Below are 25,534 nucleotides of genomic sequence, written 5' to 3'. Positions count from 1 at the left end.
CATACGGAGGATGTGAGGTGTGATATGGATGAGAACTTGTGGCCAAATGCAAAAGACAGGGTTGACAAACACTATTGCAGATACCTAACTTTAACACTACAAATGTCATGTATCGCATTATTGAATTCGGTTAGTTTGGGAAAATATGTCCGACTAAAGCACATTGCAGCATATCTGTAACATAATAGTGTAAGGTAATCCATGCATTAAAACCAACGGTGATACTTACTGGAACGCTTACTTGGTCGGTGTCTTTTTAGGTTATTGTGTTATGATGAGGGACAAATATTAGTTTACTTACTCAGGAAAACAATGAAATGCAGGTACAAACGCTACAGAAGTCTAGCAGGATGGTTTTTTCCCATTTCCCCACGTTTGCTTGGTTGCCAAGACAGTTGAGGTCACCGGTGTGGGGGAAAGGGCTGACTGATGTTAGCCTCCGGGGGGTTGATTCTACCTGAGACAAACACATCGCACCGCTCACCTGGATACAAGGAGAGCGCTGAAGCAACATGACTCACACGCAGCAGGTGCTGATCCTCGTGACTAACTGGAAAACCCATTGGTGATAAAACACACGCTTTCTTTGTCAGTTATTGTAGCTTTTTATTTTCTATATATTTCTTTTTCCTCTATTCCAAGTGGAACTGCTTAAAAGAAAAGTTCATTTGTACAAACTTCTAAAAACAAGGAGCTGAGCAGAGACCTCTGTGTGTGTGTGTGTGTGTGTGTGTGTGTGTGTGTGTGTGTGTGTGTGTTAGGGAGACTGTGTATTGACCCCAGGCCACAAAGATAAGGAAGCCCTTTAAAACACACACCTCCCTGCTATACTAAGAAACAGTCAGTGCATAAATAGTGAACGATTAGAAAATAATGACTTCTCCCGCTATCGCGATGGCTTAAGACCACATTGACCCATTATGCATGACCCTCTCTCTAGCCTTCTCCTTTTGTTGATGACTGGATACGATTCGTGGTTCTAGAAGCCATTAACATGCCCCTTTGGCAAATACTTCCCTTTTTTGACGTGGATCGGATCCCTTGATAGGGATCTCATTGTACAGACATGTCCCCGGTCTCGGAGAGGGAGCAAAGGACACTGCCTGAGGAACTGGGACTGACATCCGCCTCGGGCTCTTTCTTTGTGCTCCCTCACCACTTCCACCTCCATCCGTCCAGTTGATAGCGCATTGTAGTTGGTCAGCTCCATCATCTCGGACAAAGAAAGATAACACAATGCCGGAAACGAGTTGCCTTCAAAGTAAGAGCCAAAACGTAATCGCACCTGCAAAGAAACTTTATAATTCAACCAAAAACAAAGATGTGGTTTGCAGTCACAGTGACTGACTATGTCAAATATTACCCCACTGATTCATTTATCCATAACGGGTTATTTGCTCCATGAGCTGTCCCCTCGAACCTCTACAATATTTGAAAAAGGGAAATGTCTATTTTTTTTTAGGGAGGAAAAAAACCTGCGCTGTATTCGTTATGTTTCCCATTTGCAGACCCCCACAGAACGAGTACTCTGCCTCTTTTATTGTGAAAGTCCCGACACCGACACCTTGTTGTCGTGCCGTCACACTTGACGCTCGAGCGTCTCAACGTTGGAGCGTAAAAGGTGCCGAAACACCAGGAGCAGCGGAGCCGCAGTCCGCCCTGCTCCGGTAGGGGAGACGACACCACGGAGCTGAACCGGGACATGACTGATAGCAACTAGAGCTAAGTATCAGCTTCCTCTGGGGAAAGGTACAACTGGACGTAGAGGGCACATCAAATATATTTATATTTACATTTAGTTTTTTACAAGAGAGGTCGCGAGCTAAAACAGCCGCGTTCGCTTACAGCAACGACACTGCACGGAGCTTCTGCCAGAAGGACTCGGTCAACTTTAGGCTCATCATTTTGTCAAGTGTTTTTAGGCGGAAGTTCACAACTTTCTCAGGGTGGAATCTTAACTGCACACCATCAGGCGTTGTTCACGGGACTCGAACATGTTAGTAAATGACCCACTGTTGGGTGGCCCGCTGGATAACGGCAGGCTACGCGAAGACAAGTGAGACCGCGCGCGCTCGGAGGGCTCACACATGAGCGAACTCGGACCGTAACACCGGCATGGAGCTCTTTTCCAGGACGCTCGCGCACCTTTGAACACTTGTCGTAGCATTCTTGCTAGGGAGTGCTATTATAGTAGTTTTTTGTATAGCTTTTTTTAAAATTAGGGCTTTTACCGCATACAAAGTAGTAAAACTCCTCGAAGACATCTTACGGCACCCTCCAACTGCCCCCCCCCCTCCAACAAACCCCTCCGCCCCGGGACCATGGAGTCCGCCTCGCGGAACAGCTGCGTCTGGAGACGGACTTTCCTCGTGCTGTGGCTGTGCGCGCTCGTGGCGCGGGGAGCGGAGGATGGCGGCACCTTCAACTCAGAGGTAAAACAAAAAAACAAGAACACAACCTTGTTGCTTAATGTTGAGTTAAACCCAGACCCGCTGACTTTAACAGGAACGTAAATGCACCGGAATGCTTCGGAATTGAGCCGAGAGCCCGGTGCCAAGCAGCGGGTGGCCGGGTTCATACCTCCTATGGTATTCGTCTGGTTGGTGTTATACTGTAGACATGATTCTATAGGCCGGTAGGCTACGGCTGTGTTTATTTAGAGTCGCGTGGTTCTTTTCACGTGGCTCGTTTGAAATCGGGTAAACACGGAGTGGTGGTGCTTAAACCTGTGTCACAGCTTCAGAGTCGATCTGTCCAATTAGAATTAACGCAGGACCATCAATATCCGATGTATGATGCTACTATTAATGCATTATTATTATTATTATTATTATTATGAGACCCCGAACACACAACACAAAACGTTGTTGAGCAAAGTCAACTGGCAGGTGTACCGTCTGTAATAATATGACCTTATCCAAGCCTTAAAAACTCATTTGACTACACAGTAATCTGATATGTTTGATTGAATATGTTTTGTTTTCCTTCTGCTGGGCACCCCTGTCACATCATTAAAAAATAATAGATAATTTGTCCTAGAAATTATAGTTTTGTTTATCAAACTTTTTTGGTGAAAAAGAAAAACCCTGTCATACTCATTGCACCTGTTTTCAGTGAACTAGTTGGACTCAAACTGGTTTCTTTTCAGTGATCATCGTAATACAGAGCAGAATCAGAATACACAGTAAGGCCTGTCAGACAAAAATTATGTTGAATGTCTTTTTCTCTGACCCGCTGACCATTAGGGACACCTGCACACAGTTGCACAAGTGTGCCAAAGTAGCAAACAAGTTCTACCAGCCCGTCTCATCATTTTTATGTTTTTGTTCGCCCGTCCAGCAATTATCCAGCACACTTGTTTGTGTTTCAAGAAAGTTGAGAGGTGAATTTATGCCTACAAGGTAATTGTTGGTGGAGCTTCTGATCGTTGACAGACAGACCGACAGACAGACATACAGACCACCTGGTCATTAGAGGTGTGCTTGCTTCTAACCCAGTGACCGGGGTGGGGTGACCTGCTTGTCAGCCAGGTTGCAACATCGTAGTTAGGGGCAGTGTGTGTGTGTGTGTGTGTGTGTGTGTGTGTGTATGTCTTAGTCAGACAAAAGGGGGTTTACACAACGCGTTGACTGCTGAGAAATTCCTCAGCACTTGTTGTTAAAGGTGTGTGAGTCAGCTGAAACAGTTGCATTGCCCATGTTGTCTATTAAACATTCAAAACACTCCTTACAAGCATGGATCTCTGCAAGTGCACTGCATCCTGGACACACAGTGCAGTATAGCTTTTTTAAAGACTATTCTTGCATTAAAATCAAGCCAATAACAAACATTGTCCCCCCCCACCACCTTTACTGTACAGCTATTTATTTAATAACCAACATAATTGCAAAGCCTGGAACACATAAAGAGGGCACCGCACACTATTCCCTTTAAAAAGCCTAATGTACATGTTTGCACGAGCTGTCACTTTATTATACCTGAGTTGTTGTTGTTGATGTAGTGGTTGTGTTGCCTCGTGGGAAATTGTATTGAGCACCTGTCGCTTCCCATCTGACAAGTTCAGCTGATCTGAATGTGTAGTAGCAACAGACAGCGATGGCGTTGACACGAGCAGCTGCCAGAGGTACGTACTGCTCGTCTGTGTGACGGGCCGCTCATCTGAAAGGGTTTTTTCTGTTTTTTTGGGGGAGTTTTTCCTGATCCGATGTGAGGTCCTGGGACAGGTATGTGTACAGATTGTAAAGCCCTCTGAGGCAAATTTGTAATTTGTGATTTTGGGCTGTACAAAATAAACTGAATTTAATTGAATCTCCACGACCTGCCCACTAATCTTTACGAGGGGCGAGACCCGGCTTTTATTAAGTCCCTCGAGTCTTGAGAGAAACATTTGCTCACAGCTGTGTGAGGCTTGTATATTGTTGATTTTAGCGGAGAATAAGCGAATATTAGGCATTATGATTTGAATTAACTTGCCATCAGATGTTCGATAAACATAATCTCTAGAATCTACTGTGCATTTAAAGCGGCTTCTGGCAGACGCCTGCTGAGCCCCCCCCCCTTAGTCAACACCAGTGAATTTTTTTCAAAACTGTCCTGCCGTCTCTTTTCGCTCTGCGCTACCTTGGAGTAGTTATCGTTATATATGATTTGGATTGTGATCTTAATGATATAACAATAATGTCAAAAAGGGGCATGATGCAGTGAAATGGTTCGCACCGACACATCAACTTTTAAAAGGGAGACGTTACTTGAATTATATATTTTAAATAAAATGTTGACAGTTTTTGAACGTTTGTTCTCGTATCTTAAACTGTATTGCTTGCAGAAAGCTTCAAGGTTTGATCACGCCAAAGCTCCGGCTCACATCGTTGGCATGGCTAGCACAAAAGCTGTGTGACGTATGCTCACCTTATAGCTTCTGGGTAACAACCATAGCATCCAAAAATAGGGCTCAACAGCAAGGGTTGCCAATGGCAACCATTTTGAGGAATCGGCAACTTGTTCAAAATTGGGACAGCAAGCATCAAAAGTGCACCCTTGAATTCTACATTTTTCATATCCGTTCGACATTGTTATGTGCTCAAGCATCTATTTTAGAGACAGCGGTGAAGAAAATATGTGACACTGTGGGGGTTTGTTTGGCTACCGTGGTAATGATGTTATTCTTTTATGTCATATTTTCATTAATACAAGGTGGTTTTCGGCTACCAAAAGTTCAAGATGTTTCACACAAGGACTAAAGTCGTCCATGCTGGCATCTCACTGGCGTGCTGTGACGTAACTCCCTCCATTCCCTCTTCCCCACCCGTAATGAAATTGTAATCACGACTGGACGATATGGAAACAGGTCGTCACGCCTAGTTTTCAGTCGGATCCCCGTTCTTCAGATGTAGTTCAAGCCATGTGTGAAGGGCTCGGCCCTAGAGCTCGACTCCCATTCTGTCTGGATAAAAAGGATGAGGGGGGGCGGGGGCGAGGCAGGAGGCCAAGGAGAGAGAGAGAGAGAGAGAGAGAGAGAGAGACCTGTGGCGAAAAAGGGAGACAGAGATGGAGGGAGGAAGCTGACAGGGCGGGGGGGGACGGCAGCGTTTGGTCTCAGCTGTGCAGCATGTGATAGCTGAATGTGACAGCTGTTCTCTCGTTGGGTCACACACACACACACGCACACACACACACACACACACACACTGCACAGACAGTGCACAGGCATGCTGGTGCACTGGGACTCCAAGGCAACCCAGGAAATACAATGAAGCCTTTTGTCCGAGAAGAGAGAGAGAGAGAGAGCTGTGAGAGGAAGACGACTGGATAATAAACGTGGTCGCGATACGACCGGCTGCACCTGGAGAAGAATCTTAAAAAGTGTACAACAGCAATTAGTAGCTAAAGCAGAATGGTATCAGAGAGGTGAGGGGCACATCTGCAGCTTCCTGCTGCACATAGCAGGGCAAACTTTCTTAATCTCCTATCCTCTTTGTATCCATGTAATCTGCAGCGTGCTGTCCCTTCGCATTCCAGCCTCCAACGGGATGGGGCAGGGGAATGCCGCGAGGGCGGTTAGTGGCATTAAGGGTGATCGGGAATTTAGTGATATGCTTTGGTCAATTCAAACGCTTCTGCAGAATGACGTCTAAGTGCCCCCCCCCCCCCCCCCCCCCCCCCTCTCTGTATTGCCTTTGCGTGCAGAAGACAGGGGGCCTCTCTAACTCTGCGCATGCTTCACGAAATATTCAAACTGAACAAATTCATTTCTCTTCCCCCTGTCTGTCTTTCGCGCTGCTCCCCTGACTGATTTGTCCTCCTTGGTTGGACTTTTGGGGGGTGAGAGATGGCAGCAGACCAAGCCTCGGAATAAAAGCTCTGTTAGTATCTTGGCTGACATTGCGGTGGACACACACACACACAAACACACACACACACACACACACACACACACACACACACACACACACACACACACACACACACACTGCTGGCAGGTTTTACAACTCCTTGTATATTGCTGGGCCTGGTCTTGGCAGGTAAGCTCAAGGACTCTTTGAAAGATTTAATAGAGGAGGCCCCTGTTCCCGCTGTTGTCTGAGACTTGTTTTGTATTCAGCCGGCCGAGGAGGGAAGGCGAGTGTCCAGACTGAAGCGCTTTGCTGCTTGTGTGCCGGTCATACGTCTTAACCCCAGCATGCAGCGCGTTACTCGTTATACTTGTCCCAACGTATGCAGAGACAACATCAAACCCCTTGGGTATGCCCACGGACACGGACATGAAGGCATTTCCCTTTTCCATCAAGTGCTATCACTGCTGCAATGTGGAGAGGGTCTTTTGATGGGATTTGCAATGTAACTCCCTTGTTTGTCCCTAAGTGTCTAACGAGGTTGGATGTTTTTAGTTTTTTTTAATCTTTAGGCAGGATTAAACATGAACCGCTAACTGACGTAAAAATACTGCTTAGACGTTTTGTCTTTTGCGGTCGATACTGCTTCCAAAGAGTAGTTATTCAAGATGAAGAGTGTTTCGTGAACCCTGCCACCTGTTTCCCCTGCCTGTGTGCGTCTCTGTGTGTGTGTGTGTGTGTGTGTGTGTGTGAGAGAGAGATTATTTACATAGTGTGTCAGAAAGTGTATGTTTGCATTGGACAGTTTGTGTGTGTGTATGTGTGTGTGTGTGCTTCCTTATCCTAAAGGCAGAGGTGGGTCAGAGTCACGTCCAGTTCAGCCGTCTGTCCTCCTCTTCCTCCTGCTACAAACTCCCTCACAGAGCGGACACAGGCCCTGCCAGAAAGGGAGAGAGAGCGGGACGAGGGAGAAAATGCTAAAATGCTATCCGGAAGTTTTTGTTGTTTTTTTAAACGCTCTAACGTCTAAATAAGGAAATAATAGGGTTGTTAATCACATGCAAACAACATGAGATAACTCTTAATTGGTCCCCAGGGCAAAACTAGATGTGACAGCAGCAGCAGAAGACTTCTAATATAAATTGACCAGCAGCGGTTAAAGTGACCCAAGTGAAGTATTTGTGTGTACAAAAAGGACAGCATGAAGTATAATGGGACGGTATAGTGATGTCATAACACATGTTATAGTACAAAGAGTTGTGTTTGAGCTCTGCACTGTACAATATGCACATTAACACATGCTACTATCTAGAAATAAGCCTCACAGAGAGCAGCAGACCCAGAGAGCACACCACACAGCAGCAGTCTTTGCAGAGGAGACGTGTTCAGTTCTCCGCAGCCTGAGGGGCTCAGATGCTCTGCGTGCACCATCGACCTCCCGGTTGGCCAGCAGCCGGAAAGAGAGAGACTCTAAAGACACGAGGTTCTCACGTGAAGAGTTTTGGCTCACCTGCTCGCTGCCTTTTGAGTTAGCCGTGTTTTCACTGCACACAAATATATTTCTGCATCGGCTTCGTTTATTTATTCGCTATTTGAAAGATGCATTTTGATGGAATATGTTTTCTAACTTAACGAGAAGCGAAGACGAATATCAAGACTTGCTTTATTTTAGCGCATGTGTACGACTTTTCGCTGTCCTCTGAAGAACTTTTGATGTAAATCCTCAACCTCCTCCAACAGAGGCCCTTACATTTAATTGCTGACAGTAGTCATCTCCTGCCGTAATTGATCCCAATGATCATGATGATGGATGAGACGCCGTCAGGGGTCTGTCGGACTGAGCTCAGCAATCGACAGTGATTGATTGATCAGGCGTTACGTGCGCTAATCTGCTCGAATGGCAGAGGTAGGACACGCGGAGAGGTTTGACATCACCGAACTGGGAGGGTCACTTTGTGCCGGCAGCTCTGTGTCGTTAACGTTCCTTTCTCTCATCTGTGGGTTTTATTACATGCGGCCCTATTGAAGGAGTGCAGACAGCGCAGAGGACTCAGAGAGGAGAGGCGAAGGTCTGGGACACTCTTTGTTATCTTCATTGGACTGTAGGGACGTTTTGTTTGTGTGGGACACACATATAGCAAATGAGCTCCCTTTGTGTGTGTGTGTGTGTGTGTGTGTGTGTGTGTGTGTGTGAGATAGAGAGAGAAAGAAATAAGGACTGAGCAGACCTGAGTATGGGGTTTAAGGAGTGATAGGTAAACAGCTTATCAAGCTGTGTTTTGCGTTGTGAAAGACAGGCGTAGACTTGAGAAGTGCACACACGGATGTGCGTGAGCACACTTGCACACACAGACACACGCCCTGTTGCGCGTCTCAGGGCGTGTGTCTATGTGTCGGCCTATCTAGTGTCTCAGACTACCCAATGTGCAAGCGCTCGGCCTGTGTGTGTGTGTGTGTGTGTGTGTGTGTGTGTGTGTGTGTGTGTGTGTGTGTGTGTGTGTGTGTGTGTGTGTGTGTGTGTGTGTGTGTGCGTGCGTGCGTGCTCGAGTCCTATTAGGTTTCCACATAACAGGTGGGGTGTACTTTGCATCATCTGTGATTGGGTTAGATTTCACGTTTTCTCCCTAAAGTCTGTCATTAGCCCCCCCCCCCCCCCCCCCCCAGTTACACACTCCCAGAACACAGTGAGATAAAGAAGGCCTCGGAGTGAAACGGATGTCCTTCTGAGCACCAGGGCACGTCATGAACATTTTATTTCAGCTGTAAAAAACTAAAGGAACAACAAAACAATTCGCTATTTCCCATAATTCCTATTTCAGCTTTCTTGTCATAATTAACTTTTAGATCATGTGAAAAGTGTCTTTCTTCTGAGAGTTGATCACATCTGTGTGGGATTAAAGGCTTATTGAGGATTCTTTCTGTCTGTATGCCGTCAACCTCAGTAATATAATAGTGAGCTCTGATTCAGTATCACATTTATTTATTATATTTTAACGAGCACTCTGTAACAGACTCTGATTTCCCTCCCGTCTCCAGTCATGGCTGAGGATGTACGGTTACCTGCCCCAGGCCAGCAGACAGATGTCCACCATGCGATCGGCTCAGATTCTGTCCAATGCGATCAGCGACATGCAGCAGTTCTACAGCCTGGAGGTCACTGGACAGATGGACCCTCAGACCATCAGGTTAGCATGAATTAAACACTTACATCCACTCATGAGACAAACACAAATCAAAACATGGACTATGGACCGCTGTCCTGCAACACATTTTGGGCGACACACTTTGGTTAAATTGATACTTTTGCAAAGCACACGGCATGATTTGGCCTAGAATGTGGCAGCAACTAGGACGGGATGGGTTCCTTCAGAGGAACAGGATCAAGAGAGCTAGCGGCACCAGGCGGCTCACGGCTTTGAATTAAACAGCACAAAGAACACAACGGGAGCTTTTAACATCATGTTCCCCCTTCATCTCTTCTCCTTCCCGCTGCTGATTTCCTTTTAACTCCTTCAGCGCCATGAAGAGACCCCGATGTGGCGTGCCCGACAAGTTTGGGGGCCAGATCAAAACCAACGTGCGGCGGAAGCGCTACGCCCTCACGGGACATAAATGGAACAAGAGCCACCTCACTTACAGGTAACAGAAATACGTTTTACTGGTCTTACTAGTTGTAGGAAGCTACTGTAAGAAGAATTGGTAATCATTTGATTAAATTCAGCTTTTTTGTTTTTCATTTCCTTCGATGTCTATGAATCCACAAAACAACATGCAAAACAACCCTCTGCCCTTATTTGTTCCCGTAGCATCCAGAACTACACTCCCAAGATCGGGGAGTACAACTCATACGAAGCCATCCGTCGGGCATTCAACATTTGGGCGAAGGTGACCCCATTGACCTTCGACGAGATTCCCTACCAAGAGATCAAATACGGACGCCGGAAGGAGCCCGACATCATGATCTTCTTCGCCTCGGGTTTCCATGGAGACAGCTCTCCTTTTGATGGGGAGGGAGGCTTCCTAGCTCACGCCTACTTCCCCGGACCCGGAATGGGCGGGGACACCCACTTTGACTCGGATGAACCATGGACCATAGGAAACCAGAACATACAAGGTAAACGCTCACCGTCGGTGGGATTGGGAAAGCCTGTCGCGTTGTGGATTTGTTCTGAGACATTGGCATTCTTCTTTTGTCTCGGCCAAATGCTTCAAAGGAAAATCACTGAAAGCAGACCATAACGAGTGGGAAGAACATGTTGTTCCAAAGCTACATCATCTCCCATTTGTCAGGCTCCCATTTACCTCTGTGCAGGTTCAAAGCCACCCTCTTTATGGTTCTCAATCGTGCACTAATCCATTAACTCTGTGATCCATCCGTCAAGCGGCCCTGGCACATGTTTATACTTTTGAGGTTTTCAGTTTGCTGAAGTCATTGCCCAAACCCATCTGAACAAAACCCAATCACAACTCTTCACACCAATATCTAGCACAAAGCTAATCATATGCAGCAGTGAGGATTAAGAAAATATCTTCATTTTTATCAAGTCTTCAGAGTTCCTCCTCTTGCTGTGCACCCATCAACCCCGCTGAGGGATTTTTATTTTGTTGCAACAATGGGCTTTCTTGCCCTGTTATCTCTACACACACACACATCGGACATGGACAGACAGATTAACTGTGTGTGTGTGTGTGTCTCTTTGATCAGCTGTGTGGGATGTGTAGCAGGACAGATCACAGGGATGGAGGAATGCCACAGTAAGTGGGAGTGTGTTCCACTTGGGGGGACCTTTTAGAGCGCTCCCTTTGTTGCCCCCGCGCTACTTTAAACAGCTCAAAAGCAAAGCAAAGCAGCATCCTGAGTCGGACACACATCTAATTAGTCAATCTTTTCACAAATGACGTCCTCGTTTTAACTGCATTTTTACTTTCTTTCAATCACAAAATCCGGTTGGGAAATTATTGTTCCCTGATGGACGAGAGGGGAGACGTGGTAAACAAGCAAACAATGCCTTTAGAAGTTGAAAATGGGACTTGAATGACAAAGCGTGTGTGTGTGTGTCAGAAATGACAATAGTTGCACTGGTTGAACTTCTGACTTCGCCGGGACTTTTGAAGCCTGCTTTTGTTCATTAAACTGAGCGGTTGTCACAGCTACCTTTACAAAGGACTCTTTATCTCCTCTCCTCCCCCATCCTCGGCCATCTCCAGCACTCTGCCTCGCCCTCTGCTGTTTTCTCCCCTTGAGCGTTGGCTGCGGCTCAGGACGCCACGGAGACGTTCATGTGACTCTGAAATTACAGATGGCTGCGGAGATGTGTGTGTGTGTGTGTGTGTGTGTGTGTGTTTTGCAAATGAGAAGATGCACAAGGACAGGCATCCAGAGCGTCCCCACTTCCCCTCGCACACACAGCAGTGACATCACCAGGTCCCAGTTCCCCTGACAGCTTGATGTCACGAGCGCAAATCTGACCGATCCGGTCGGATCGTCGTGCCAGACAAGGTGACAAGTTGCAGGTTCAAAGTTCACAGAGATCAGGGCTTGGCAACAAAGAGGTGTTGACTGAGGGGAAGTAACCCAAAGTCACTTCAGAGATGAAGTCATGGGAATATGTTTGTCAGCTGTGTGTCAGACTTGTCATTGTCAGTTGTTGTAGCGGACAACGGCATCTTTTGATTTGTAGGCAGTGTTAGAAAAGTACAATGATTGATATCAGTTAGTGTAATCGTTGTATTGGCACCATAACTGGGAGAGAACAATGAGCAGCCATTCTTATACATTGGATTTATTAGGACTTCCTGCTTCCCCTGTGGTCCCATGAGTGATTTTCATAAGACACACCTGTATTAATGCAGAGGGATACAAGTATTCTCTTTCTCTTCTTCTGAATAAACTTGAGCTATCCCCTTTCTTAGAGATTAAGGGTAAAAGAAATGTGTCTTTTTTCTTCGTCCACACAGGTAATGACCTCTTCCTGGTGGCGGTCCACGAGCTGGGTCACGCCCTGGGTTTAGAGCACTCCGACAACCCGCTGGCCATCATGGCTCCCTTTTACCAATGGATGGAGACGGAGAACTTCCAGTTGCCCGAGGACGACCATCGAGGCATACAGCAGATTTATGGTAGGGTGTTTAGTGGATGGACATTAAAAGGTGTTTTACTCTCTCTGTGGTGTGGAAACCTTTTTTTCATGCACTTTTTCCAACAACAAAATGACCACTCTGTCAAAGACCATTTTTCTTTTAATTTTGATCTAAATCCCAATACCAATAGGTTGACTTGGTTTATCTTGGAATCCATTTTATATGAGTATTTCAGAAATATTAAAGCAATAGTAGGACGCCTCGAGAACGTGTTTTAACTTTCTCAAATCAGTTAGATATGAAGTTACAGAAAGGAGACAGTTAGCTTAGCATAAAGACTGAAAGCAGGGGATTGTGTTTTTTTACCAATACCTCTAAGGCTCACTAAATTACACATGTATTTCCTACTCGTTTAATCTGTACATAAATTAATATTAATTTGATTGTGTAAATGTTCCAGCGCCTCCTAAATCACGCCTTTTATACTGTTATGGTTACAGACTCTCTCTCCATCTCCATACACTCGTATATTGAGTGTTTTTCATTTGCCCTAAAAAAGCTAAGCTAAACGTCACATGTGTGTATCTCTCCGTATCCAGATGTACTGTATATGAGAGTGGTTTCAATCTTCTCAGCTCACTCCTGGCAAGAAAACAAACAGATTTGTTTATGTAGTGTTTAACTATTCCTTCAAGCAGTTTTGACACTTTGATACTAACCACAGCGTAAGTTAATTTCATGAATTATTAATTTGCTATTCATTCATGCAAGCTTTAGTGCGATTTTCTCTCTTCTTTCCCTCAGCCAGTATTATGTCTTGTCATTATGCGTAATGTGATGAAACATGTTAACCCCGCTCTTGTTCCTTTGTCCCTGCAGGTCAACCAGGCGGCGGCCCCACCCAGGCACTGCCCACCGTGACACCCCGTCGACCGGAGCCCAGGCCGCCTCAGACACCTCCTCGGCACCCTGACCGCCCCAGGACCACCGAAAGACCAGATCACTACGGACCCAACATCTGTGAAGGGAACTTTGACACGGTCGCCGTGCTCCGGGGAGAGATGTTCGTCTTCAAGGTAAATGGTTTCATGATTTTAACTTTAGCCATCGCCTGCTAGCTTCTAAGTTATAAGCATAACACTTTGGAAGAGGTATGTTGACCTCCACAGTGGTTTATTACATGTCTTTGCTTGGAAATTCAGGGTGCTTCCAGCAGAGGAGCTGTCCTGACAGCTTAACTGTGTCAATAAATTAGTCATCCTTTTCTGTACAACCAGTTTGAAACAAATGGCGTGTGCACAACAAGGGGCCTGTTTTCAATCAGGTCCTCGAGGATTGTAAACCAACAGGGCCAGTGTCTTTTATGAGGCGGAACGCTGTTAAAAGGGTGGAGTGTGGTCAGGTGTTTGCATTAAAGAGCCCCTGGACGCACGCAAAGGCATTCATGAGGCCCGAAGCAGAGCCATTAGTTGGCATTTGCCAGTACAAGTAAATTTGCTGCTGGCTGAAGTTGCTCTCAGCTGTTTTCTATTCATTATTTAATCTTTACGGTCTTCTGATATTATGCAACTCAGTCAAGTGGTCACATGTTGTTATTCACATGCTAAGTGCTTTCACCTATCATGTAGGTAATGGTTTCTAGTCAGTGTCGATCAAGGATGGATTAGGAGTGAAAATGGCCCCGGGCTTTTAGACTCAGACCGGACCACCAAAAGCTGTTGTTTTTTTTGTAACCGGCTGCTCTAGCGACTTACCTGTCTGACTGCGGTGCCGATAATGCAAGACGTTAATGTGGTCATACGAAAAGTTGAATTAACTGAAAGTTCAGCAGCACCTGACTCCCTGTGTGCTTCCTCCTCTTCGGGATCGGTGCGGCGACGCTCTATACATAGTGCAGCTCCACAGAGATAAGTGAGGACGTGTTTCAGGGTCAGAGGAGGTGTCCAGTGTTGGCAGCAGCGCTGGCCGCTGAAGAGGTGCGCAGTTATTGGACGGAGCTGGACAAAGAACACCCAGGAAAGGAAAGGAAAATAAAACGCTGTCATGATATCGGACATTTCACAGGGAACAGCAGCAGTAGGGATTCAAACAGCTGAAGACAACACAAGTATCAAGCTATCAGCCACATCTTGAACTGGATCCCAGTCTGACGTGCCTGTGTCTGCAGTGAAATATGAAACTACTTTGAGCTGATGAACAATCTGATGCAGGTGCTTCTGTTTGCATTAGTATTATCGAAGAGTGAAATATAACGGAGCCCGACCGTCGAGACACACAGAGATCAGCCTATGAATATCTACTATCTGGGACTGGAAGTGTCTCTGACTCTGGCCAGTAGTAATAAGACTTGGCGTACGGCTGCCTGGACAAGTGCTGCATGTTGTCAAATAGTTATATTTGTGCTCTGGGGTTGTATCCCAGCCAGTAATGTCTATGTTCTTGGGTTTCGTCCACAGTCATGAAGCGAGTCTGGATATTGTTAATCAGTGTCCAAAGTTCCTTGCCCTCTGGTGGTTTTTAAACGGATACAGATGCAAGGGGCCGATTGGTCCGCCTTCCCTCTGACCACCCGGTCAGAGGGAAGGCGGACCAATCGGCGGACCAATCGGCGGACCAATCGGCAGACCAATCGGCCCCTTGTGTCTTCCAATGGCCTTTGCTTCAGCAAATGTGAGCATGCTAACGCACGACAGTGAGCGTGGTTAAACCACGGACTGTATACAAAAAGTGGACGTAGTCATCATGACGTCACCCATTGGTTTGTGGACTGGCATTTGAAGCCTCGAGTTCGGTGGTTTCTTGGGTTACAGCCACTGCCATGTTGTTGTTGTTGTTGTTGTTGTTGTTTTACTATCTATGAGTGGAAGTTACCATATTTGGAATACGGTGGAGTGATGTTGAAACACTGTATACAATTCTGATTGCGGCAGCGACCTGTCAATCACCTTGTAGCCCCGCCCTAAAGCATACTGTGCTTTATGGTCTATTTGCCTCCAAATGGACAATCATTTACTAAATGAACATAATGCTGTATTGTAGAATACTTGAAACTAGAGATTGAGACCATAAACTCATGTTTGCAATGTTTACTGAGGGAATAAATTAAGAGAGAAAAAGCATAATTTTCTCATAGACTTCTTTTTGTAACCAGAGAAGTCGCCCCCTGCTGTTCGGTAGAGAGAATGCAACTTTTAAGATACGTCCAGAGATTGCTGCCTGAGTTAAACCTGCCAAACATCAACATGTTAGCGTTGCATTTGCGAGCTTGTCAGTGCGCAGATTTTAATATTTAGTTAGCACAGCTTTGCCTGAAGTACGGCCTCATGAAGGTGCCAGTGTGGCAGATGATTCTGAGCTGGCTGTGTATCGGCGCCTGCACAGTGCCAATAAAGGCTTCTTGATAGTCCCGTGGTCAGTCAGCATTGAGTGCTATTAATTCCTTTGTTTTATTGTCAGTCAGCACTGGACTTTCATTTCCCACTGCGCTATTCATATTCAAATTGTCCTCATATAGATTTGCAAGGCCTGCACTGTTGTGAAACCGCACTTATTAATAATGGTAGACATGGCTCTACTCGGCTCTCGCTCTGCATCGGCAGAAAGACTTACCAGCGTAATGTGTGAGTGGGAGCAGTACCACTGTCTCTTCTCCACAAAGCCCTGTCCATTATAAGAAGAATGGCGCTGTCATTTCTTTTCTTCGCTCTGGGTAGTTCTTCCCAGCAGAGGGCTGGACACAGACACAGCCAGCAGGGCTCAATATTAACCCTCCCACACGGAGATCCGCTCCGTTCTGCCGAGGACTAATATGGTCAACTCACTCTTAATCTGGCCAACGCAAAAGGAGCCGGCTGTCAGACCACACAAACGGAGGGCGTGCGCTTCGGCTCATCCGTGCTCCGCGTCCTCACTCAGCTGCCTCCGCACGGCACGGCACGGCACGGCACGGCACGGCATCGCCCCGCACCGCGCCGCGCCGCACCGCCCTCTCTGCCAGAGGCCCTGTCTGCCAGAGGCCCTGTCTGTCAGAGTGTCCTGCGTGAAGGACAAAACTGGCTGTGCTTGCCAGAAAGAAGCAGCACGGAGGGCTTCACCGTTACATTATCCAGGACGAGCAGGGCTCCTGACTCACCACTTATGAATGAGTCTGAGGGCCGCTGGTGTAAATCTGTCTGCCTGCGTGTGTGTGCGCAGCATATAAAGCAGATCTAGGAGCTCTGTGCCCGGGTTGACATGCGCCACCAGTGATTTCCCCAGTTTCTTGACACTGAAAACAGTTCTTTTGAGAAAGTTATCTGGTATCCGGTGCAATAAAGCCACCAGAGCGGAGACTCGGCTATTATTAGCCCGTCAGTGATCCGCTGTTGTTACTTCATTGTACGTTCTGGTCTAGATATCCTGCGGGTCGCAGTCTGCTTGGCACGATGACCATCGAGCGTCGGACCTCAGAGCAATATACTGAGAATAAGATATGAAGCTATGCGTGTTGAACTTGTTAGGGAATTTGGTTTACTTTGGCTTCCAGCCCCGGGAGTTAACCCTCTAAATCTGTTTATTTGCTCCCGTCGGAGTTTGCTCTCTGTGGTCTTGATTTTCACTGGAACATAAAAGTCCTGCACCTCTATAGAAGGAGCACAGCCATGGCTGGAAGTAGCGAGAACTCAAACATGTCTTTTGTGCAGCACAGCACAGTCACCATGAAATACTCCATCAAAAAGATAAAAGTTGGATTTCTTCAAACACTGGAATCTATATACAATATACAATATTGTTTCAAGAGTCTACAGTGTTACCATTGTAGGAAAGAAACTTTGTTTTGGTTGCGTTCATCACACATGGTCATGTTAAAAGAAATCTGACAATAATGACGGTTTTCACAGCTTGTGGGCAGGATAAACAATGTCGTCGGTTTGAAAAGAACAACAACGTGCATTTCAATCCCACCGGTGGGTTTTGGGGTTCAGAGGGTTTTTGACAAAGACAAAGGAACCAATGGGTCTTTCAAGCTGTGTTCAACAGACGGTTCCTTCCCCTCAGGGCCGTTGGTTCTGGCGGGTGCGCAGGAACAGGGTTCTGGATAACTACCCCATGCCCATCGGCCACTTCTGGAGGGGTCTGCCCGGAGACATCGACGCTGCCTACGAGAGACACGACGGCAGGTTCGTCTTTTTTAAAGGTAAGCAGCAACATTTTAATAACAATTCCCTGCCGTGTTTTAGAGATAAAATGATTGTGTATCACCACCTTTACCTGTTAGCTTTTATACTCTCGGTGAGGGAAGAAGTATCGCATCGTTTGCAATTGTCATATTTCTGAATTGATATAAAATACACACAAATCCAAAAAATGCACACGCTCAAAAGGCAAAACTCCGCAAATGTCCTGCGAAATAAAACTCAAAACAATGCTTGCTTCTCAAAATGTTATTTGTGCTCAACTGACACACGAACACACATAATCGCTTTTGGCTCAGTCATCCATATGCTCATTAAGACAATTTCACTCAAATGTCTAATATGATAAAAATGTTAAAGCGATGACAGTTCGGACAGACATGGGTGTAAATTGCAACTTCACTGGTCCGCATAACTGGAGACGTACAACCACAAGGTGGTGATTCTGGTTGCATAATGTTTTTCATTCTCAAATATAGAAACACAAAGATACTGTTGTATAAACAACCCCCACAACCCTCCATCCCAGCTGGACTCACTGGAAGCTGTGGTAGAACACACGGTCCAGGTTTTGTCATACGTCAGGCCGTCTCATGTACAGTATGTAGCAGCGTGTCATCTCGCTCTGGTGGAAAAATGCTTCTCTCTTCATCAGATGAGATATTGCAATGTTCTGGTAGTGCAGAGTTTGCATCACGAGTATGTGGGACATAAGTATAACATCCTCCACCGCATGGAGAAGCATCCGCCGTCTGGTTTCTTCTTTACAGCATGAATACATTCAGACGCTCCGTGGTCATTTCATCCCATCATATCCTAATGCGTTCATATTGCAACAGTAAAACAGATTCTGGAACTTGTTTTCATCTCCTTCAGGTTATGCTGAGGATAACCCTCCCTCCACACACACACACACACACCTCCATGAGAACGAACATAATGTATTCTACATGCAGAGTATAAATCTCTTTTAGCACAGCTCATTATTTGCCCCATGAGTCACTGAGGGCAGCTTGTCTTTTACAACGGTGGATAAAGTTTGTTGAACGAACCGGCTCTTTCATGCAGCTCGACTCTCGGAGCTACAGACTTAAGGCAGCTGTTGATGATGAGGAGGAGGAGGATGAGGAGGAGGAAGAGGAGGAGGAGGAGGAGGAGGATGATGTCATCGGCAAGCCTCTCAGTGTGACACTTGGCTGTAGGCCATTAGCAAAGAAAGAACAAGAGAAATGGAAGAGGAAGGAAAGGATAAAAGGAAGGAAGGACTGGCAGTCCTGAGTGCACGAGAGAAGCGGGGAGGGGGGAACGCAGACCTTTGAATGGACCAATCGAATCAGACAGTTTCTGTCGGCGTGAAGACAGCAGTCTTTTCTCAAGCAGAGGTTTTATTTTTTTATTTGACTTAGCCAAGAATGGTGCTGAGGCTCTGGGAGCGGATTTTGAGACACTGTCACAGCATGCATTTGGCATTGAATCAGACACCCACAAATATCACAGACTATGTATCTACCGGAATATGGGGGAAGATACCGTTTGTTCACATTGCCTTATTTTGTCACACCTTACATTTCCTTCAACACTTTATGAGCTCTTCTAAACAAATATATTTTTTGAATCCCAACACACCAAATAAATAACTCTTTCCGTATTCATTTGGTGTTAATAGAGACAATGAACATAAACATAACATTTTTATTCTCAATAATCTTATATCAGACACATGGAGAGAGTCTTCCTGACTGAACTTCCGCTTAATAATAACAAATAATACCAAATCATTTTTTCTTTCTGGCGTTCTTAGGGCCAGCTAGCAAGCCAAATGAGAGCAAAATCCGATGATAAAAATCCCCCTCCCAAAAATAAAAAGCCCCAATACAAGAAACCGACAATGTACTCATCTCCGTGTGACACCTCAGTCCTACTGATCTGGTGATGTCACCAAGAACTGGTGTCCATACTGCCGAGTTCACTTTAACCACTGCCAAGAAAGCAAGTTTGAACGTGGCATACTATGTACTGTGGGAGGCCTAAAGGAAACATACTGTAGGAAATCAGGGATAAATGAGAGGAAATTGGACATCACATATATGGAATATCTATTTTGTAAGATGTAATCCAGACCGAAATGAATTCATCCTTTCCTCTCACACTGCTGTTGTGTTACCCCGCGGTCTCATAGCAATAGGACTCATACTGGTTCATCCCAGGAGAAAAAAAGCAGCAGTTACACAGTAATGAGAACTCTTTAGGTCGCTGAAGCGCTGCAGTTTGGGAAAGTCATGGAATAAGTCATGGGATTTTACATTAGGAGCCCGTCCACGCCAGGAGTCCTGGGAAGCATTGCTTTCATTTTAAACAAGGAGCAAGGGGCCCGGAGGTGGGTGGACGTGGGGGGCTAGGGTGGGTGCGGATTGAAGCCAAGAGCAGAGATGTAGTGGTGCCAGCAGGAACAGAGTCCCCCTGTCTGACACAGTAAGAAACAATAAACCCTTCCTTCCAGCCTGACATGAGACAAACTGCTCCTAATGGATAATTACAAGCTCAACCTAAACTCCAGCCCGTGGTGTGTTCCTTCTCTGCCTTTCTGTTTTTATGATTGCCTGCCAACAAATCATTATTGCGTTCACATCATTTACAAGTGCACAAATGCTGTTCTGGCCTCTCTAATTGTTATTATTGTTCTCTTTTTCTTTTTTTTTTAAATCCCTCATTCTGCTTAAATTATTGAACATATTTTGTGCCAGCAAGCACTTGACATATACAGTGTGATGGTGTGTGCTAATATTTTCCAGAGTCCATAAGGGTTATTATGAGTGGGGGTGGATAGGGAATGTACCCATGTAAGCACCATTAAGCATTTCTCTTCTCTCCTCTCTCCTCTCTCCTCTCCTCTCCTCAGGAAATAAATTCTGGCTTTTCCGGGAGGCTAACCTGGAACAGGGCTATCCAATGGAGCTGGTTGATTACGGTCAAGATATTCCCTACGACCGGATTGACACAGCCATCTGGTGGGAGCCATCCGGCTACACGTACTTCTTCCAAGGAGACTGGTAATGTAGCCTGCAACCCGTCAGCATCAAAGCCCTCTAATTCACCCGCTACCAGTATATGCATTAGTGGGTCATTAGTTTGACTGGCTATCCCTGGAGTCAGTCTTTTGTTAGCATTGCTAGCGGTGTGGCTTGAGTGTCTCTGGGTGAACGATGACATGTAGTGTTAAAGCACTTTGAGTGGTCGGAAGACTATCCAAGTACAAGTCCATTTACCATTTTACCATTTACTTTTAGTGACTACTTTACTTTTCATCTAGCTCCATCATCAGGTCAATGACATTCCAATAAGCCTCAGCTGCACTTCAGCTGTGCTGTGTTAGCATGCTAACGCGCTAAAATACGAACATATTGAGTTTGTAGCTTTAAAGAATGTTCATGTGTATTTTTTAATAATACATTTTATGGAGTTTCTGTTCATATGAATACTGCCCCATGAGTGTTACGCTATGGACCTGACTTGCTTCAGGTTCCCTGGTGCATTTACACATCGAACAGATTTGAATGTCGAGTGTAAACCATACAGTCGTACACACCCCTAGAGACCTGTCATGTCCAGTTTGTTTGGAGGGCTGTGAAACAGAGATGATGCTCTTCTCCGCTGCTCTCTGCAGGTACTGGCGCTTCAACGAGCAGTCGCGCTTGGCCGACCGAGGCTACCCGAAACCAATCAACGTCTGGGGGTCGTCGGTGCCCTCCTCTCCCAAGGGGGCCTTCCTCAGTGATGATGGCGGTGAGCTGAGACAGGAAGAGGGGTTTTCTGTGTGTGCGTGTGTGTGTGTGTGTGTGCTTGGAAAAGGGCAAGGAGGGGCTGGGGAGGTTGGGGGGTTGGACAGAGACATGCCTGTAACAAAGAATTAGGGTGTGGTCACACAATCATCGGGGGAGAGTGGGGACGGCATATGTATGAATTTGAGTCGACATGTGAAATGCTTTTAGCTTTGCTGTGCTCGGTCAGAGTGCGATCCAGTCTCCAAGCAGAGAACACACTTTACGTTTTCATTTTTTTCATTTCAACAGCTAATTATTTGAGATAAATAAACAATTTTGAGTAAAATATTCAGGATTAATAAAGGAATAGTTTGATATTTTGAGAAATAGACTCATTCGAAGAAGATTGCTGCGGGGCGACTGGGTCAGTGGGGCAGGGTTATCCTTCAGAGGGTCGGCGGTTCGATCCCCGGCTCCACTAGTCGGCGGTTCGATCCCCGGCTTCACTACGTGTCTTCCTTGGCAAGACACATAACCCCAAAGTGCCTGTGGTGTGTGAATATGTGTGAAGGGTTAGCTAGTCCTGATGGGCAGGTATATGAATGGGTGAATGATGAAATGTAGTGTTAAAGCTTTTTGAGTGGCCGGAAGACGAGAAAGATAAAAGTACAGTCCATTTACTCTCATATCGATATGGTAAATATTAAGCTACTGCAAGCAATTGGTTAGTGTAGCTTAGCATGAAGACTGGAACCAAGTGGACAGTTAACTGCTAACAAACTGCTTACCTGAACCTCTAAAGTTTACTTGAGTTCTACTAGACTTGTTGGCAAACAAAAGGCTGTTTCAAGCTAGTCCCCTAGCTGTTTCCTGTCTTCATGCTCATTCATAATGAGAGTGGTATCAATATTCTCCTCTGACGAGAACCATTTCATTTAAATGGTATGACTTCTGATTGTTGTGTTGGCTGACATCTTCCTCTGCCCTTGCCTTCTCCAGCGTACACCTTCTTCTACAAGGGTTCCAAGTACTGGAAGTTTGACAACCACCGCATGAAGAGCGAACCGGGCTACCCCAAGTCCATCCTGAGAGACTTCATGGGCTGCAGCGTGGACCTGGACCCCGACAGAGACAGAGAGACGGACGCGGACGCAGGACGCAAGCAACCGGACTTGAACCGCCCGCCGGTGAACCCGGACGCGGACGTAGACAAGGGCAGAGAGCGCGAGGGGACGGACGGCGGCGCAACAGACAAGGACACGGGCAAGGGGTCGGACAACGGCAAAGACGAAGACCACCGCGAGGGCCGCGAGGAGGACACCAACGAGGTGGACGTGGTGCTGAAGGTCGACGACAGCGAGGAGCGGACCATGAACATCCTGATGGTGACCATCCCGCTTGTCCTGGTGCTGTGCATCCTGGGACTGATCTACGCCATCATCAACACGCTGCAGAGCAAGGGGGCGCCACGGCTGCTGGTGCACTGCAAGCGCTCGCTGCAAGACTGGGTCTGACCCCTTGAACTCATGGGGACTCTGAACTTTGAACTTAAATCGGACCATAGACACCTCCCCCATCCCCACCCTCCAATCCAGGCCTCCTCACAGTGATCCATCCGTCTCAGCCGCTCCCACAGCTCTTAGTACACATGGTAGTAGATTCAATACAGTACTGATACACGCACACACAGACACACACAGACTAAAAGCAAGCGTGATGTCTTACTTACACACACACACACACACACCACCCTAAACCTCCTCCTGTCTCCCTGGTGCTCTACAATGCGTTGACTGTAGTCTATTTATATGAGAGAAGTTTGCACATTGTTTTTTCCTGTTTTCGTGTGACTTTTTGTTGTTATTATTATTATTATTATTATTTCTAAACTAGGAAGGCCGTTCTATTCTCTCTGCACCGCCTTCCTCCTTCCTAATCTCAGTCGGGGCTTTTGTCCTCGCCGATAACCTGACATCTGCTCATGCTGTCACCGTTGCAAGAACAAGAAAAAAAAGAAGACACCCGAGAGAGAGAGAGAGAGAGAGGGGGGGGGGGGGGGCACTCAAAGCAAAAGTCTTCTTCTATACCTCTTCCCTTTGCTCTGCAGCGCAGTGTGTCGTGGCCATGGGAGGGGGGTGAGAGAGGAAGAGGGTTTTGGTCACGTGGAGTTTGTTGCCGTTCAGGCACTGCTTTGGTTTTAAAGGATAGTCCCAGTTTATTACAACGTAGGTCTTATTTGTTTCAAGTAATGTTCTCATTTTTAATAATAACACTCTTCTGATCGGGTTAATTGCTGAAATCTGGGAATGGGAAGACGTTGCCAGAAAGATGTGGATCCTCGAATCTATAAACAAAACCCGGGGTTAGCCAAACGTATACTTTTTACCTATTCAGTTTACAGACCAGCTTCCTGGTTTTAGTTTGACCCATTGTACTTGCCGTAGTTGTAGCCACACAGTGTCACCTTCAAATAAAGTGGTTTAGACCATCCGTCTCACATGGGGGTCTGTTTATAGAAATAGTTTGACATGTTTGGAAATACAAATGTTCACTTTTTTCTGACCAGTTAGATGAAGTCCAGTCAATTGTATTCATATGGCTTAAGGATCTGTACAACACTCTCTTTGACCCTCGATTGGGAAAAGGAAAAATTGCTGTACAAAATCTGTTCATTACTAGCTGCTGATAGGCAGATGTTTCAGCATTGGGCGGAGCTTTCCGTCCTAAAATGCCGTTATAATAACAGTAGAACTCGTGGCTATACAAATAGGCCCAATGTTGTAATAAATAGTAATGATCCTTTAAATTCAGATTACTGCCGTGTCTTCCGTCTTCATCTCCTCCTCACACAGTAGGACAATAGGTTCACCTCCTTTCTCTTCCTTATTTGGAAAGCGTTTAAAGGCCTCTTTGGCTGAAAGGGTTCAGACGTTAAAGGGGATCTCGTTATTCACCTGGCTAATTCTTGCTTTCTGTCGACAGTGACACCTCTTCTCTGTGCTCGAGGGGAGCCGGACTAATGGTTCAAGTCGGCTCGCTGTGAAATAGCAAGGGAGAGGGAGCATCCGTTGCATCTGTGTGTGTGTGTGTGTGTGTGTGTTTGTGTGTGTGACATAAAACCAGGGCCAAACAAAGCAAAGTCAGGGCCTTTAACTTCAGGATGTAACACCGCGAATGTGCAGCTAATGTGCCGCGCCGTGTTTAATGGACTTTTTACTGCTGGTGTTCTGTCAAAGGACAGTTTGAGAGACCCTCCAGAAGACCCGCGGCCCATGTGTTGTTACTATGATGGCTCGGGCCATGCAGGCTCACGTGAACACGGACTAATCCTCTTTATTAAAAAACAGCAGGTGTGTGCAAATGCTGTTAACCTCCCCCAGCGAGCCCTAAACTAAACCTTGAACTCCCAGAACCAGAACACTCCCCACTCCCTTTCCATCTCGCAATAGGGGGGGGGGGGTTCTTTACGATCAGTGGTCGCACGATGTTTCCTGGTTTCCGTTTTATTTTTTTTGTCCAGCATGAAAATCACACAGATTATTAAAATGTCAAAATTCATTATTTGGATGATACAACTTAAACGGGATGTTAGAGTTTCCTCACTGGTTTTCGTACTGTACAGAAATGAATGGAAACTTATGGCAATTAGCAAGATATTGTTTTGCGAGATGGTCCTTTCACCGTTAGATAATAGTAAAGGGGAAACAACAGAGCTGTCCCATAGAGTTGTGTTTTGAAAAAAAATATTCATCAAAGGCGAGATAATTGAGTTTAAAGACAAGAGGGGGGGCGGGGGGGGGGAGGCTTATGATGTGGAATTTAAAAGTGAGCAGCCAATCTGACCGGGGGATAGGGGGGCTCAGCTCACCCAGATCAGGTTACAGATGTAGTGGGAGGGGGGGGACTGTGGTTTCTTTTGCAGCTGAGACAAGGGGGAGGGGGGGAGGGGACGCTGACCTAAGGAGGGGTGGAAGAGAGAGACAGACACACAGAAAGAGGACTTTGATGGCTCTATCCCACTGGCAGCCGCCCATGTGACCCACATTCTCCTTTCAGCCCCGAGCCAAAGAGGAAGCTTCGTCCCCCAGGAGGAGACAGAACGTAGTAGAACACAGAACAATATGAGAAGCCTGAGGATCGGGTCCAGCCGGTCCTCAGAAGCAGGAGCAGCTTTTTTACGCGGCAC

At 46.3% G+C, this 25,534-nt stretch overlaps 1 protein-coding gene across 1 annotated transcript; it reads left to right on the top strand.

Annotated features, from left to right (window-relative positions):
* Positions 1-1,616: 1,616 nt before the first annotated feature.
* mmp15b (matrix metallopeptidase 15b) lies at positions 1,617-24,158 on the top strand. The gene is made up of 10 exons (XM_034529505.1): positions 1,617-2,432; positions 9,369-9,517; positions 9,849-9,971; positions 10,139-10,446; positions 12,291-12,452; positions 13,293-13,489; positions 17,451-17,589; positions 20,487-20,637; positions 21,252-21,370; positions 22,348-24,158. The coding sequence occupies exons 1-10, from the start codon at positions 2,322-2,324 to the stop codon at positions 22,860-22,862; spliced, it is 1,974 nt and encodes a 657-aa protein (XP_034385396.1). The 5' UTR covers positions 1,617-2,321; the 3' UTR covers positions 22,863-24,158.
* Positions 24,159-25,534: the final 1,376 nt, after the last annotated feature.

This window comes from Cyclopterus lumpus, chromosome 3, assembly GCF_009769545.1.
Source record: "Cyclopterus lumpus isolate fCycLum1 chromosome 3, fCycLum1.pri, whole genome shotgun sequence".
NCBI classification, from domain to species: Eukaryota; Metazoa; Chordata; class Actinopteri; order Perciformes; family Cyclopteridae; genus Cyclopterus; species Cyclopterus lumpus.
This window is presented reverse-complemented; position numbering and strand designations above follow the sequence as displayed.